This window comes from Equus asinus, chromosome 2, assembly GCF_041296235.1.
Source record: "Equus asinus isolate D_3611 breed Donkey chromosome 2, EquAss-T2T_v2, whole genome shotgun sequence".
Classification (NCBI taxonomy): domain Eukaryota; kingdom Metazoa; phylum Chordata; class Mammalia; order Perissodactyla; family Equidae; genus Equus; species Equus asinus.
The window spans coordinates 161,318,733-161,335,616 of NC_091791.1; the positions used below are offsets into that span (position 1 = coordinate 161,318,733).

A 16,884-nucleotide genomic window follows, 5' to 3' on the forward strand; every position below is an offset into this window, starting at 1 on the left:
TTAACTCCTCCTCTGGGCCCCAGTTTACCAACCTGTAGAATGGGCTTGCCACCTGACTCTTCCTAACTCTACCAGGATGCTCTGTTTAAAAGTCAGTTTTAAATTGCATCTCTAGGATAGAGATAAATGCAGCATATTATTTCAGACAGAGATACCGTGCCTCCAATAAACAGCACGTTATAGCCATTTCTGGTATTTTTTGGATGTAGAACTAGAACTACGTATTGAGAGAGGGGGGAGGGAGTATTCTTCCTTATTATCAGTTGAATCCCCATTGCTTCGCCTCCTTGAAATTAGATGTTCTCTCTCCTACCTGATCAGAGTGGTCACCTGTCACCTGTGCTTGCTTTCATCTCCAATCTTAACTAAATTCTGGTGTTGTATAAATGAAATTGGCCTCATGCATATGGCAGCTGTTGCAGAGAAATGTGTCCTGGAATGCTGCATGCCCACACACACTGCACACGCCATTGCGGATGGAAAGGAAGCAGGAAAAAAATATACAGTGGGCCACACTGTTCACACTTGATTAATTGAAGATCCGTTCAAAGATGTGTTATTTTTCTGGCAGCTGCAGCAGAGTTTTGGGAGAGCTCATTGTATATTTTGTTTATATAACACCGGTTTGTAAATATATTTTAAACTAAACGTAACTAAGCTGAGCAAGTGTTTTTTTGTTTTGTTTTTAAACTTGTTTTGTTTTCTGGAAAAATGGCAGCAGCTTCCTCGGAAGGGAATGGTAAGTTAGAACGTGTTTAGCCCAAGAAATGCCAGCTCCTTGGCCAAGACTGTAAACAATGAAAGAGTTGTGATGCAGGAAATATTAGTGTGCCTTGTTGTTTAAAGCCACCGCGCCTCTTGAGTTTGATTTCAATGTATAGAAAAGGAACAGGGAAGATGTTAGAAGACAGCTTTGAGTTTTTCAGGGGTATTCAGAACTACATGTGTGGGTTTGCTTATTGCTTCAGTCTCCCCTGCTGCTCACTCTCCTCTCTCTCATTCCCTCCACCTCCCACCTTTTGTCACTTTTATTTATATTCCCTTTGCTGTTGCATTTGTGTAGCTCTGGTCCCCGCCCCCCACCTCCCTTTCTCTCTCCCCCTCCTCCCCCTCCCTCTCCATCCCCTCCTTCCTCCCTCCTCCTTCCCCTCTCCATCCCCCATTCTTCTCACCCTCCCTTCCCCTCCCCTCTCCTTCCCCCTCCCCTTTCCTCCCCTTCTACTCCCTCCCTTCCCCTCCTCTTCCCTCCCTCCTCTTCCTTCTCCCTCTCCCCCTTCCCTCTCTCCCTCTCTCTCTCTCTATCCCTCCCTGCTTCTCCCACTGCCCTTCTTCCTTCTTTTCCTTTGTCTTTCTCTTGCTTTCTCATTCTCAGATTGGCTTCTGGAAATTCTCCTTTCCCCTCAATGTCTCATGTTGGGTTGACTTTCAGTGGGGATGAGAACTTCACACGGAGCAGATTTGCCCTCGCCCTGGGCTGTCTCAGTGTAACACACCAGCACCACGTGTGTGTCCTCCCCAAACTCCCTTTCCCTGAAGAATCTATGTTTTTTCCTTCAGTTCACACATAAAATCCTCTGTTTGATCATAAACTACTGGTGATAAAGTGTCAGAAAGTGAAATGATTTTGATGGTATAGGAATTCAGAAATTTCTGTTTGGAAAATAAAAAGTTTCAGCTACCTTTGGAAAAAAAAAAAAAAAGCATTTCCAGCATAGGAAAATGCATTGAGTTAACTGATCTTAGCAATATGTGAAGAAAAGAATAAAATTAGAACCTGTAGCATGTAGGAGCCTTTGACCTAAGGTATATTTAAAGGTCACAACACAGGAAGGGAGATGCTCTGTTGTTCTGGGCTGTAGGGTAGTCCTGAACCACTTTGGATGTTCCTAGTGTTTTTTTATTAAACTGTTTTTTAGCAAAAGCACACGCAATTGCCCCTTAGCTCAGTTCTTGCCTCTCTTTTGGTAACCACAGATCTGCTGGAGGTGATAATGTGGTGGGTGGAAGGAAGGAAGAAAATTGGGGTCTTTGGTTACATGGCAGATTGTCTGCAGCCCACCCGGGAGAGAGGAGGGAAGTGGGAGGGGAATGACTCTAGATCTAAGAGTTCGTGTGGGTGGCCAGATCTGAAGACCACCTGGGGCTGAGAGTCACACTCTGGAGGGCTGGTCTCTGAGCTAACCTCACCCCGGGTGCATTGCTTAGTCTGGGTGTAAATCCTTTTGACTAAATTAGCCTCCATCCTAACCTCCTGCTCACTCTTCATACCATGCTCAACTGGCCTCCAGAACGATTGAGTTTCTGTTGTGTGGGCTGAGAAGCTATGACTAACATGTGCTACCTAATGCTTTGGACCCCTCCTTTTACTGACCGACTCTTCTCCTTGTTTCTTCTCTTTTGTCTTTCCACACAGGCCATGCAAGTAAAGGTACAGGTCAAATGCATGACGTGTCTTTTCTGTTCTAGTAGTAGAGGTGCCAGGCTCTGGCCCCCTCTGCACTGTGATCACCATGGGGGTGGTACAGAAGCATTCCTCACCTGGAGGTCCCCCAGACCTGCTCCAGGGAAGACAACTGCCTGTCAGAATGAATGTAGGCCTACCCACCCTTGGAATGGGGAAGCCGGGGAAGCCAGCCCAGCCTCGCCCTACCTGAGGTCTCCTTGCTATCTCTGCTCCCATCCCCAGCTGCCCACTCTGCAGCCAGCACATAACAGAGATAGGGACGCTGACAGGGCTGGCTAGCACGGGAGACTCACTCCTCTGCTGGGCCACCAGGTCCCATTTACTGTCAGCAGTCCCAGCCCTTTCTCTCTATACATTTTTGCCTCTTGTACAAGGTTCTCATGATTCAAAAAGAGTTTTCCAAAGACTAAACTCAAGGATTTGAAATCAACAAATAGCCATGACTTTTTGCATAAAATGTGCATGTGGTAGGATAAACCCTGGGACAATTTTCTGGTGGCCTATACAGCTTATTACTTAGAAATATTTCTCCATCTCTTTATCAATGTGTGTCTGCTGCCATTGTCCCAAGCCCTCTGCCCTGAGGTATGTGGCAAAGAAAGGGAGATACACAGGAACCAGTCACATGCCGCTCTTAGTTAGAAAAGGAAAATGGAGCCATGGCCAGATAGACTTGAGTCTGGACCCTGGCTCAAACACTTAGCTCTTGTGTGACCTTGGAAAAATCTCTTAACTTCCCTGAGCATTATGTTTTCATTTATAAAACTGACTTGTTCATATCTCAGAGTTGTTGGGAGGATTCGAAATGCTTTATTTAAGTAGCAGTCACATTGGAGTCACATCGTATATGCAGCATTTGTAATTAGAACAACATGAGATTGGCCAAATAAAATAGCAAGAAATTACTTAAATTGTTTATCAAATCCACATATTTACATTTTGTATATTTACTCGATTGTATACTACATATTACTATTTACCTTTTACATTTGTAGGTATACGATACCTCATAGTATTTATACACAAAACCATGTTCTATCCTTTATGGATGATTTGAGGCATTTTCAAGGGCAAATGTAGACTGTCAATGAGTTTTTCTTGGGCGGAACCATTAGAATTCTATACCTGATGGAAAAATGAGTAAGAAATGTAGCATGCACTCAATAAATGATAGAACTCTCACGGTCTTTGTGGGAGTCAGATTTCTGCCATGTTCTAGAACACAAGAAGCCTCCTCCTCTTAGCCTCGTTTCTTCCCCCTGCTCATATTTCTCACTGCCCCTCCCACTGCCGTCCTGGGTCTGACCTGCTGTTTTGTAGTACCAAGCACAAAGTGTCTCTGCACCCAGAAGATTGTCTGGCAGTGTTTGGCCAGGCTGGGTTTTACCAGCCGGGGGCTTTGCTGTGGTTTCTGTGATGTAACCACCTGAAGGTACAGCCACCACAAACTGGGTGAAAGAAATCATATCCATTTTAAGAATATCTATTAATAATTATGAACCTCTTTCACACTTTGGAAATTAATTTAAAGAGATCAGTACCAAGGCAGTGTTAGTTCTGACCCTCCTCTTCTCTCAGAAAGCCAATCTCTCATAAAATGAATTCTGTGCCAACTCAGGGTCCCAGGTCTTACATGCCGGTTCCAGGAGAGGCATCTGGCCTCCCCCTTGCTCCCCGCCTTGTGTCTGTATGTCACTGTAAACCGCAACACTGCCACCTCGTTGCTGCAAATACTCATGGGCACCTCATAAAGCAAAGCTTTGGTGAGCGCCATCTCTCTCTCCCTCATGGTCCCTGACTTCACTCTCTGCTCCTGGCTACCCAGCCCTCCCATACTTCCAGCAACTGCCCGCTCAGCTGAGGCCAAGTCCTGCAAATGAGGTACCATGTGGGCAGCTTTGCTCTTTTGGAGCCTGACATCATGAAAATTGGGCCACTGCAGCGCCTGGTCTCCTTGAGCCCACCTGTAGCCACCATGTGTTGGGGACACTGAGGGTTCTCTGTTGGTAGCCTCAGCCCAGTGCGTTGGACTCTTCTCTGAAACCTGCTACTTCATTGGATGAGCTCTCCCTGAAAGGGACGAGAAGGTATCAGCCAAAGAGGGGCGGACTCTTGAGGAATTCCATTCTCTAGTGTCTCCAGTGTTTCTTCTCACTTGCCCCCAGCCAGATCCCAGAGCAGCCCTGCTTTTGGATTTCCCTTTTCCTGGGCGAGTTTACATTGCCTCGAGGTGGAGGCTGAGTGGGATGCTGGTACTCCAAAACACTAGTGTCAGCCCTGGCAACAGAACAGTTGTTCTATGGGAGATGCTCTTTCACTTGTTTACTGAGCCCCCAGCATCAGGAGTCTCAGTTCATTTCCAGAGTCATTTTGTCAGTTATCAAATCATTCTTTTTGAAAAACACTAGCTTATTTGTTCATTCAGTCCAGAAGTGAGTCTGCAAAGACTGTAGGTGTCCGTGACGTGTGTCTGGTGGCGTAGTTCTGTGAGCATGTGCACAAGGAGAGGGCTCAGGGTCAGGACCAGTGTTTTATGGCCACCTGGTTGAAAACACTCCTTTTACTATCCTTTGAAATATAGTAAGGCCCGACCTGTACTGACAGGGCCACAAGGAGGCAGGCTGCCTCTGAGGTGAGGCAGTTCCTTTCAGAATCACTGAGCCCCTCTGTTTATTTCAACCTCATCTCCTAGTCTGGAGGACAGGACCAGGAACGGAAGAAGACAAAGCGGAGGGGAGACTTGTATTCCATCCAGACCTCCCTCATCGTGGCTGCACTCAAGAAAATGCTGCCCATTGGTTTGAACATGTGCACCCCAGGCGATCAGGAGCTGATCTCCCTTGCAAAATCACGATACAGCTATGTAAGTTGCCCATCCGCTTTGGCTGAGCATATAATACAGGTGGTGGTGATAGGTGCTCATTAGTCCTCCTCCTTGGGTGGCAGATGAAACCAAGGTGCACAGAGGCAGCATACCCTCATCTTGAAAGCTGTTTTGGGAGTTAGTACATCCCTTTTGGGACACTTCTCTGTAATTTCTCTGCATTCGTTCTTATAATAAAGATCCCAGCAAAACTGTCATTGGCTGTCCGTACATCCCTGTACCCTATTTTACATTTCTATAGTGACCTCTAGGAATAACATTTGACATCTCTTTCCACAGAAGGACACAGATGAAGAGGTGAAGGAACATCTGCGGAATAACTTGCACTTGCAGGAAAAGGTGATGCAGCGGGAAGACAATGAGCTCACACAGTTTTCCTTCCAGCTGCAGGGTGCCATCCTCCCACTTAGTTCCTCATGTTTTTTTAAATGTGTTCTAAAAACAGTCTCAGAGTACTTGTGTTTAATCAGTAGGACTAGCTCTCTGTCCTTAATTTTTGTTTCTTTGCCTTTAATTTTTGTTCTTTCCTTTGCTATTACAGACAGGATGCAAAGAGGCATTTAATAAAGCTGTCTTCCCACCTCCCACTCTGTGAACATCCAGCCGTAGCAGAGTGGTTAGAGTAGGTCTCAGGATTTACTGGCTGTGAGGCTTGTTTAACAGTGAAGTGGACACCTGGGGAAGTTTTGGCACCTCCTGCTCTAGAGATTTGGAAACAAAGTAGCTTTGTATCTGAGTTGATATAATCCAAAAAGAATCGAGACATATTTTGATTTTAAGACTATTTGAGATCTTTCCAAGCCTGCAAATCTGAACAACTCTTTCCTCAGATACATTATGCCCTAAGATGGAAGACTACACTGACACACACAACCTCTCCTTTCCAGTCAAACATATAGAAATGGTGGGGAAAAAATATGCTCTAAAAAAGGCAGTAAAAAGAAATCCTAAGAGCCAGAAAAAAGAAGATGCTGTAAGTCACAGCAATGAGGAGAAGTTGATGCAGTTGGGAAAACTGGCAGAGTTCTCTGGACCAGCTATGTATGTTAGGGGTTAGAGTTTCTAATAACCTTAAAAGAAGAGGAATATGGGACCTAGTTACCCATGGTGTGCACAAATACAGAGCAAGAAATTTACATAAAAAATTAGCCTTGAACCAGTGAAAACCATGAAACTCCTGCAGAGACAACTATAAAACCACTTGGAGAGTTTCCACCCTGTAGAATGTGGGCTCAGATACCATTATATAAAACTCCTCCTGAAGATAAGCTCATATTAAAAAAAAAAAAAAAATACAAGGCATGAAAGGAAATTCACCACCATTAAAGAATCAGAAAACGCAGCAAAGGGAAGAATTCAAGCCTAAAGAACTAGGAAAGGGAAGGGATTTAAACATAAATAGAGTTAAAATTCAAGCCTAAGGACCTAGAAAAAGATACGGATTTAAATATAAATAGCGTTGAAATTTTTAAAGAGGTAAAGGTAGCAATAGAATCCATAAAGCAAGACTTGAAAATTATTTATTTTTTAAAAAGGAGAGGACAGATAGGATTGAAAAATACTACATAGTGATTGCAAAAATTAAAAAGAGTCTTTGAAATTGGGGCTAGCCCCGTGGCCGAGTGGTTAAGTTCGCGCGCTCCACTGCAGGCGGCCCAGTGTTTCGTTGGTTCGAATCCTGGGCGCGGACATAGCACTGCTCATCAGACCACGCTGAGGCAGCGTCCCACATGCCACAACTAGAAGGACCCACAACAAAGAATATACAACTATGTACCGGGGGACTTTGGGGAGAAAAAGGAAAAAAATAAAATCTTTAAAAAAAAAATAGTCTTTGAAATTAAAAATCCAATTTTGGGGTTAAAAAAATAGGCTAGACGCAGCTGAAAAGAGAATTTACGAATTGGAAGATTGCCTTAAGGAAATTAGAGTGCAGTACAGAGAAAGAAAGGGATGGAAACATGACAAGAGTTAAGAGACAGATAGGCTAGCATGAGAAGCTTCTATATAACATCTTCAGTGTTCTGATGAAGATAATAGAGAAAATGAGAGAGAAGCAATAATAAAAAAGAATCTTGATTACTATGTAACCATACTAGGAATAAAAGGCTTTTTCAGTATAAGAGGTACAGGAGATTGCTTATTTCATGTGTGTGCTTCAATTTTCAGTCTGACGATCCAGCTGTAAAGTGGCAACTGAACCTCTACAAAGATGTTTTGAAGAGTGAAGAGCCTTCCAATCCAGAAAAGACAGTGGAACGTGTGCAGAGAATTTCAGCAGCTGTCTTCCACCTGGAGCAGGTAAGGAGCATCTTTCCTGAGGATTGAGGAAGCAAGACTATCCTGGAGAATATAAAGCTTCTCTCCACAATCAGCTGTTAGTTAAAAGTGTCCTCATAAGACAGAAAACAGGGAGCAAGGATCATCCCAGCTCACCCCCAAGTGTCATCTTGGTGCCTTGTGGTAGCAGACTCCTCAATTCTTTCCCATCTCAGTTTTTTATGAATTTTTGCCATTAGCTCAAATGATGTGTTCAAGTCCCCTACCCATTTGTAAAGCTGTTGTTAAGCAATAAACAACCAAAATCAGTTGGGAGAAGGAAGAAAACCTAAGACCTCAACAAACAGTCATTTACTGCTGGGTACCTTTTGCTCACTACGGTTGAGAAATCAAAATTCTTCCAGGGTCAAGAAGTCTGGTGTGCAAGTAACTACCTTCTGCCACCCACTCAGCCTAGTGCACACCTATCCATTTAATTTCTTCTCAGGTGGAACAGCCTTTGAGGTCCAAGAAGGCAGTCTGGCACAAACTGTTGTCAAAGCAGCGGAAACGGGCAGTGGTGGCCTGTTTCAGGATGGCCCCTCTCTACAACCTGCCCAGGCAAGTATTCTGTCATCTTCCTCTGGCATGTGAGCCAGTGATAGGAATTAAGGTATCCTCCCACAGCTGTGTTCTCTCCTGGCCCTGACACTCATGATCCAAGGGGTAGGAATTGGAGTCCTTCACCCATGGAGCCATTACAGTCTGCGTTTAGTATAATGGCCTGCTAAGGCAGTCAAGGTAAACATAAAAACTGAAAACAGATGCAATTCCCTAGTACCCCATGCCTGCCTCAGCTTACTGTTTTGTATCATAAAGTCAGCCCAGTAAGCACATGGAAGCTCTTATTTTACCAAGGTGGAATTCTTTGTGAGGATGGAAAGGCACCCTGGAAAAATGGAACTATTTTCTAAAATACTTTACCCCAAATTCCATCAACAGATCAAACAATATTTCTCTGCTCAGGCACTTGGATGGCATAAAAATTACTATGTTCCCTCAGCAGTACAGAAATGTAACTTGAGAATCCTTTAGCGTAGTGTACTTGCCTTCAAGGTAAAGAAAGGGCACTGCCTAGAGATGTTCTAAGAGGCCCGTCCTGGGCATGATGCCCTTATCTGTGTGTTTAGTCTGTACTCTGAAGTCAAAAATATGTAAACGCTTTTCTGGAATGTATGTGAACATGTGCTGTGTCAACATAGAGCAGAGTATCAGTGCAGGCTGGGCCAGCATCAACCACTGAGACTGACTCAGTGCCATTGGTGACGTGGCCACATTCCAATCCTCACACTGATTGCAGAGTCAGTAAGGTTGGGCCTATGATCCATAAAAAAAGCTGGTGATTGAACATCAGCCTCTGCTTCATCAATTTTCAAATCAATAGGAATCTCCTCATCTGGTCAGGAAACATAAACTGACTTGGACAAGTACATTCTGAATCCCATGTAAATAAAGGTGTTTCTTTGGAATAGCAGATAAAAGACTGTTCCTGTGCTTGATATTTTGCACTCATGAAATTGTGCATCTTGACCATCATTTGTCCAGAGTGTCCTATAACCCTGTCCTGAGCCAACTGGCCAACTGAACTTTCCTAGTTAGGGTCTTTGAAGATGGTGGAGAATCATGGCCTCTGAGACACACACCTGCTCCTACAGGTCTTGCAAGAAAACAGACTAATGTCTTTGAAAGGGGATGAGGCACCACAAAATCAAGTAGAGTTCATGAATAAAAAGCTGAAAAAATAAGTCAAGTGGCCATGGGCATGAAGGCCGAAGTCCTGGCAACAAACTGAAATTCATAGCCCAGTGGAAAAGCAAAAATGCATAGGATTTTTGTTTGTTTTCTAGAAGTGATGAAACATCGGAAGGCCTTCACTTTCCCCTCTGGTAGAGATCCATACCTGCTGTTGTGCTGATTTGGCCTCAGCTCTACGTACATGTCTCCAGGGCCAGCTAGGCAGAAATTACATCTCTCAAAAGCAAGCATTTTTTTCTAAATCCACTGACAATGTTAGTACCATCCTTTCATATTTTGGTTGCTCCTTCTGCGACTCTACCTCTGCATGGGTAAGAGTAAGCCCAGGAATTCTCTCTATCCTTGATGAAACATGGCCACCCCCACCCCAACCCCGTTGTTTTAGAGGGGTTGCCCTGGCCAATCTCCCTGGCACGGAGCAGTGTGACTAGATTTCATAACAACAAAAACAAATACTAAGAAGATGATGATGGAGACCACACTTCTCCATCTTGTGATGATCTGAACTGCAGGGAGTGTCCCAAACTCAAGGGCTAAAGGGATTTCTTTTATTATGTGGAAACTGTTTCTCTGGTGTTAGTTTTTAAAAGAAAACCTGTATGCTTTTCTCCAGACACAAAATTAACAATTTCTTCCTGAGCACCTTTCAACGGGTTTGGCTGGAAAAGGTTAATGAAAAAACTCAGTATGACAGGCTTATACCTATTTTAATGGTAATGTAACCTGTGGAGAGACATACTCATTCTCTGCACACTCTTCTTTTCTTGATCATAATTTAACATTACCATAAAAACACACATTTGTACAATTTTTTAAAAAGAACTCTGATTGGTCAGATTTTGAAGAAAGATGGCAAGGTCTGTCTTCTACCGGAAACCATGACCAGGTCTTGATCACTCTGGTCTTGACCTTTATCTTCCTTTTCTCTCTCCTTCCTTTCTCACTATTCTGCTCACATTTGATGACCACTTTGCTATTCAGTGGCTCGTATTCCCAGAAGTCAGTCCTGGCTTATAGGGAGTCAGTGGCTCGTGCCAGTTATTCAGTGTTCCCAGATACCAGGGCCACAGCGGGAACTCAGGAGGCACATAGAAGTTGTGCTAATGAGAGCAGCATGCCCAAGCCTGGCCTTCCTAAGTAAAGCTGGCACACCTTGCAGGCGTGGTGCCTGACACACTTTGCTGTTTTCAGCATATCCGAGACTAAACCACTCACCATTAGCATGATTTAGATTGGATTACCTAGACAGGTGATCAGCCAAAAGGAATAATCAAATTGCCATATTAAGCAAATATTTCGGACTGTTCCATGAACTAATGAATTACTTCTCATTAGAGGGGAAATGTGATAAAGACCCTGTGAGACCAGAGCAGGATTACAGTAACTACCAGGTCTTGCACTAACCATTGTTATTTCATTCAGAAGATGTTCGTTCCAGATATTTGGGAACCACCATGATAGAGGGTTCTTGTTTCTTTGAAATAAATACCTATGGGCTTCCACTGGCTACCCTGACCAATCAGAAGATAAGAATTGTACAAAAGTCTGTCCTGCTTACTAACCGTTAACCGCCCCAACTAAAATAAGGTGTCCCACGGATCCCTCTTGACCTCACTCTTACCCCTTCCGCTCAGGCACCGCTCTATTAACCTCTTCCTCCATGGCTATCAGAGATTTTGGATAGAAACAGAGGAGTATTCCTTTGAAGAGAAACTAGTACAGGATTTGGCTGTAAGTACTGACTCAAATGGGAGCAGATATGGGTGTGAATGAATTTCATTTTTGTATTCATGTCTGTGCGTTATAACAGTTAAATATTCACAAAGAATCAAGTGTATAAATTGAAAGAAACTAACTATAAATTATCAGGGGAGGCCCTGCTAATCATCATAAGAGCCAGAGGATGAATTTCACTTGGAGGTGCTAGTACTGTTGTCATCCTCCTCATCATTATTAACAACTAATATTTCGTGGGCTGCACAGCCATGCCATGGAAGGTTCATGCTAAGTTAAGTTTTGAGCACCATTGGTTGTAGGAGGCCACCCCACCCTAGCCAAGGCCCTGCATTTCCGGTCAGTAGCTCTGCTTTGGGGAAGACACATCTAAATCTCCTTCCTGCATCTCACATGTCTGTATTTGGCCCTTCAGAAAATTCATCATGCCCCGTCTCTAACAGACTTCATGCTCTAAAACTACTTAAACCAACTTGCAAGGGGGATAAAGCTTATTGCAGCAGCACAGTTGAGCTTTAGTTCAGAAAGAATCGAAACCCTCCTCTCCTTTGGGCAGCCCGTGGATCTCTTTTCTCTTTCTCTTTGTTTCTCCAATTGATTCTTTTCTCTTATCCCATACTCTGTCCATTAGTCCTGCCCTGTGTTTCTCATATTTACTCTTCCCCACATTTCTTTCTCTTTCTATCTTTCCCTCTCTCTCTCTTTTTTTCTATTAATCTTACTACCCCATTTTCCTTCCATTTGTCTTCACACCCTTCATTCCTTTCATATATTCCTGTCAGTAGAAGTTTCCGTGGTTTTCCCAGTTTTTTGATTAGCGTGAAGTTGACAAGGAGCCTGACTTCAGCCCTCCACTTCTGAACCATTCACACAGCCTATGCAGTTCTCACCAATTTACAGAATATGCTCCACCCTGCTGGCTCTGCCACTGCTAGAAAACTCACTTTTACCTCTGGCGTCAACTTTCTGTAAAAGGAGATGGAAAAAAGTCTTGATAAGAGGAGAAACCGCAAGGCTTGCAGCTCCAGGATAGCGTCTCTTGGGAACAGCAAGATGTTTAGAATCAAGAGTGAGGTTAGGAAAGAGAAATGCTTATCTGGGTTGAGTCTAGAGTAGTATTAGAATAGCTATTAGACCGAAAATAGCCCCAGTGCTTTGTACCTCTTGCCCCTCCCCTACTTCCAACCCAGCTCTCCCAGAGAAATTTCAGGTGTTAGCCGAGAGATCCAGCCTCTCGGATGACTCTCCAGGGCTTCCCTCCTGAACTCGGGTGCCCAGAGCTTGCATGAGAGTTCTGCTGATTGGGGTCTGTAGCTCCTCCCCCGTGGTCAGGGCTTTGCTTTTTCTTTCATTTCGTTTTAACCTAAAATTGGAATGTCTCTTTGATTGGCTGAAAAAATATATATACATATATATTCCAAACCTTGCATTCTTAGGGCTTCTATCCTGAAATAAATCTGTGACGTAGTGGTTTCTCTTTGTGCTTTTAGTCTGATGCACTCCGTGCCTTGCGCTTTACCTTCTCTTTGTTTGCATGCGGTTGTGTGGCACGTGTGAAATCCATGCCTAAAACCTGTTTGCATTGGTTTGTGTAGAAATCCCCCAAGGTGGAAGAGGAAGAGGAGGAGGAGACAGAAAAGCAACCAGATCCACTTCATCAGATCATTCTCCATTTTAGCCGCAATGCTCTCACGGAGAGGAGGTCAGCACGACCAGAGCAGCCTGCCTCTCCCAGGCACCAGGCATGGTTGTGTCAACCCCAGACCCTCTCACAGATGGCAGTGCATGGAAAGGGGATGGCAGATTGGAGAAGCCCTCCTTGCTGCTCTTGTTGGCCATCAAGAAACATCTGGGGAAACTACATAAACCACAGCCCTGTCAGCATAATGCCAGACACTGAGTCTGAAGATTAAGCAGCCCGAAACTGTAACCTTCATCCCTGAATTCCATGTCAAGCCAATGCTGATGCAGATTTCAGAGTGGTTTCTAAGGATCGGGGTGGAAGGGGGTTTTCTAATTAATTCACTAGTGCAGTCATGCATCACTTAACAACAGGGATACTTTCTGAGAAATGCATCATTAGGCAATTTTGTCATTGTGTGGACCTCATAGAGTGTACTTACACAGACCTAGATGGTATAGCCTACTACACACCTAGGCCATATGGCACTAATCTTATGGGACCACCGTCATATATGCAGTCCATTGTTGACCAAAATGTTGTTATGCGGCACTTGACTGTACATATAATTTCAGATTTATATAGCTCTTATTCTTTTCTGCTGGGTCCAAAAGGTAGCCTGCTAAATATTTCCTCTATTCTTTCCAGCAAATTGGAAGACGACCCTTTGTACACCTCCTATTCCAGCATGATGGCCAAGGTACACCTGGGTTTTCTGCCCATTGTTTCACTCTTTCTGTCCTCCCTTAGAGCTGTGCAGGCACACAGAAACTGTGAGGTCAAGCAGCAAGCCTGGGACTCGGGCATGACGTGGGCTCCAGGCATTGCACGACTCATGTGCCGAATGGGTGACATTAGTAAACCACTCTACCATCCTCCTAAGGAAACCTTGAAGCTTTGCACAAACAGTGGGTTCTAATGGCTAGGTGTACATGGCAGTTCTAAGTCAGCTAAACAGGGCTAAGGCATATAGACCATCCATACATTTTCACTCAATGTTCAGAACACATCCAACAGTCCAAACACATCTGTAAATGAAGGAGGTTCAGTACTTATGGAAACAGGCTTAGAAACTAGAAGGAGATCCTAGTATTCTAGAAGAGGCAAAGTGACTAGAGATGATGTTTCTGTGTCACATAGAGGGATGGTGGCTCTGGAGTGCTGTGTAGATAAAGGAACTGCTCCTTCTCACATGAGAAAACTTCATGTCAGGCAGAAAGGGGGATATGCTAGGGTGTGGGAACAGCTATTCCTTTCCAGCTGCACCACAGGGTCTCGAAGGGAAGGGGCACTTGGGGATTCACATCCTAGTTGTCCCTAATCTTATTGCCAGGCCTCTGGTTCTTGTTTAGAAAAGGACAGCTCCCTGCACTCCTGTCTCTCAATTTACACCAGAACTTTGCTAAGTAGAGGCCTTCAGGTCTGTGGTTAAACCAGATAGGTCCCCACTGATTCTGTGATCCTGGTGTTCCCATTTCTCATTTCTGAACCCTTTGGTAACTGCAGAGATGGCATTTAGAGTAGAACATTGCCCTGCAGTGGTCACAATGTTCTTGCTTTTACAAAGTGCTGAGGTCCTGAGGTGCCTGTGAGTTACATCCTGTCCCCTGCCCTTGCAGAATAGAACAGAGTCTTGTTTATGAGGCTCACCTTCAATTTGTTTTCTGTCTCCTCCTTTCCCCGCTCCATGGAATCCAGAGTTGTCAGAGTGGGGAGGACGAAGAAGAAGAGGAAGACAAGGAAAAAACATTTGAAGTAAGTTTTCACTAAGATTGAAGACAGGGCTAGCCTCCAAAGCCAACAGGCAGGACTTTCAGAGGTGGGCACTGACATTACACATGCCTTACCCAACATATGTATCTGGCGGCAAATACACAGGTCTGCCTGGATAAAGCACATCCATTAGCTGCACTACTGTTGTCTGTCTGTCTGTCTGCCTAACAAAAGGTAGCAGGTAGCCAGTCAGTCATCAAATCACCCCATTAGGTCTGTTCTTCTGGGAAATTCTACTTCTACCCAAGTGTGGTAGTAACAAGGGCCATAGAAGGACAGGTTCAAACGTGTAAAAATGAACATTCAAATCAATGGAGACACCAGGATGCTTTTGGCACTACCATTCTGTAAATGTAATTAATAGCAAATTTATTTTGAGGCACTGCAGGACCCTGGATCTCCCAAGATAAAATTCTATTGGTTGATTTCTGCTCTTTTATAGACAAAGTATACAACAGTAAAAGTGAATGAATGTAATTCCAGTTCTGGAAAGCCTTGACATTCTAGTCTCTCGTATCTCCTAGAGACTCTGTTAACTGTGTTCCGAATGTTCTAGATAAATGGGTGTTTCCTACATTCAGACAAATATACTCTAGTTGACCACTCAGCAGATTTCCCCATAGGATAGAACATTGAAAACAAACACATTTTAATCTGGGGTCATGTGCTATAATTATCGTATCGAAGGGAGTGGACTGTGTGTTACCTATCAGTATAAAAAGTGGAAAAGTCATCATCAAAATATGAGGGAATTGGGGTCCAGCTGCGTGGCCGAGTGGTTAAGTTCGCGCGCTCCGCTGCGGCGGCCCAGAGTTCGGATCCTGGGCGCGGACACAGCACCGCTCGTTAGGCCACGTTGAGGCGGCGTCCCACATCCCACAACTAGAACGACCTGCAACTAAGATATACAACTGTGTACAGGGAGGAGTTGGGGAGATAAAGCAGAGAAAAGAAAAAAAAATATGAGGGAATTATGGGTGGACAGTTTTGGAAAGCTGGGTAGCGTCTGGAAGTAAACTTCAGAGATCTGCTTTGTCCAAAATGATGTGTATTGCCTTCCTTAAGCAAGTAAAGATTCTCTCAACTCATTTCATCACGGTGAATTTCCTGGGGGTAAACAAATCTTACCTTGCCTTTTTTTTTTCCAGGAGAAAGAGATGGAAAAGCAGAAAACCCTCTATCAGCAAGCTCGGCTACATGAGCGTGGAGCCGCAGAGATGGTCCTTCAGATGATAAGTGCCAGCAAAGGTAATTTCCCTAATTTCTGGATGAGCCCCTATAACTACCACGGTGATGTCATGCTATGACATGAAGTCATTATTAAAGAGTCCTGATAAAGCCCAGTAGGCTTGATTCACCCTGTTTCCTTGGTAATTCAATCAAATCTTCACCATGGCAGGGGAGATGAGCCCCATGGTGGTTGAGACTCTGAAGCTGGGGATCGCCATTCTGAATGGGGGCAACGCTGGCGTGCAACAGGTAATGGGGATTCGCGGGAGGTAGTGCAGACTTCCTGGGGTCTTCCCATTCGACAACTGTCATGCTTCAGGGAAGAAGTGTTGACTCTGCTACAGAGGGGGCTACCCGCAATCACCTTTGCTGGTGTTTGTCCTTAGTGGCCAATTATGTCAGAGTAGCTGGGAACACAGGGCTGAGATAAAACCAGGGCTGAGAGTCTACAGACAAATGTGTACTTATTAAAGAGGATTTACCTAGGGTTCGAAGAGGAAAACATTTCTTTTTTCATCATTAGATGATTTTTTGCAGAAGTATACTCTAAAGTAAGTTTTATAAACCTTGGGTTTTTATTTCAACCCTTTCACTTAGTTGCCTTACTGTGAGCAAGGAGCCTGACCAATTAAGTTATAAACCCCACACACCTGTTGTTTGTTCACTCATCCATTTATTCATTCATTCAATAACTGTTTAGTGACTGCTGACTATGCACTGGGGCCAGACTCTGTTCTAGGGGTGGAGCATGTAGCCATAAATAATGCAAATAAAAACCCCTGCCATCATGCATTAAATGAGACAACACACAGAAGCATCCTGCAGAGTGCCTGGTGCATGGAATTCATTCAGCAGTCTGAATTGAAACTGGCTGCAGAAGACAGGAATGCACTGGTGTGTCTCAGGCACTCCAGGCTCTGGCTAAAAGCATCTGTGCACAGGAAAGTGAAATTTGAAAGACTTTTGGCATTCATGAGGGTTACATCTCATGATATTCGAATTCATAACTACTGTTATTGCATATAATTTTTCCCAGCCTTTAAT

At 44.2% G+C, this 16,884-nt stretch overlaps 1 protein-coding gene across 8 annotated transcripts in view; it reads left to right on the forward strand.

The window, feature by feature from the left end:
* RYR3 (ryanodine receptor 3) overlaps positions 1-16,884 on the forward strand; it is a 484,911-nt gene that overhangs the window by 430,390 nt on the left and 37,637 nt on the right. For 5 of the 8 annotated variants that reach the window (XM_070503827.1, XM_070503874.1, XM_070503852.1 and 2 more), the window contains exons 70-79: positions 5,157-5,327; positions 5,628-5,687; positions 7,518-7,649; positions 8,116-8,228; positions 10,036-10,135; positions 12,752-12,858; positions 13,486-13,537; positions 14,536-14,592; positions 15,759-15,858; positions 16,010-16,089. In XM_070503827.1, the coding sequence (XP_070359928.1) occupies positions 5,157-5,327; positions 5,628-5,687; positions 7,518-7,649; positions 8,116-8,228; positions 10,036-10,135; positions 12,752-12,858; positions 13,486-13,537; positions 14,536-14,592; positions 15,759-15,858; positions 16,010-16,089 (972 nt within the window). Of the gene's footprint in view, positions 1-5,156; positions 5,328-5,627; positions 5,688-7,517; positions 7,650-8,115; positions 8,229-10,035; positions 10,136-11,056; positions 11,154-12,751; positions 12,859-13,485; positions 13,538-14,535; positions 14,593-15,758; positions 15,859-16,009; positions 16,090-16,884 lie in introns of all 8 variants that reach the window. The other 3 variants (XM_070503860.1, XM_014847298.3, XM_070503868.1) reach the window with 2 other exon arrangements.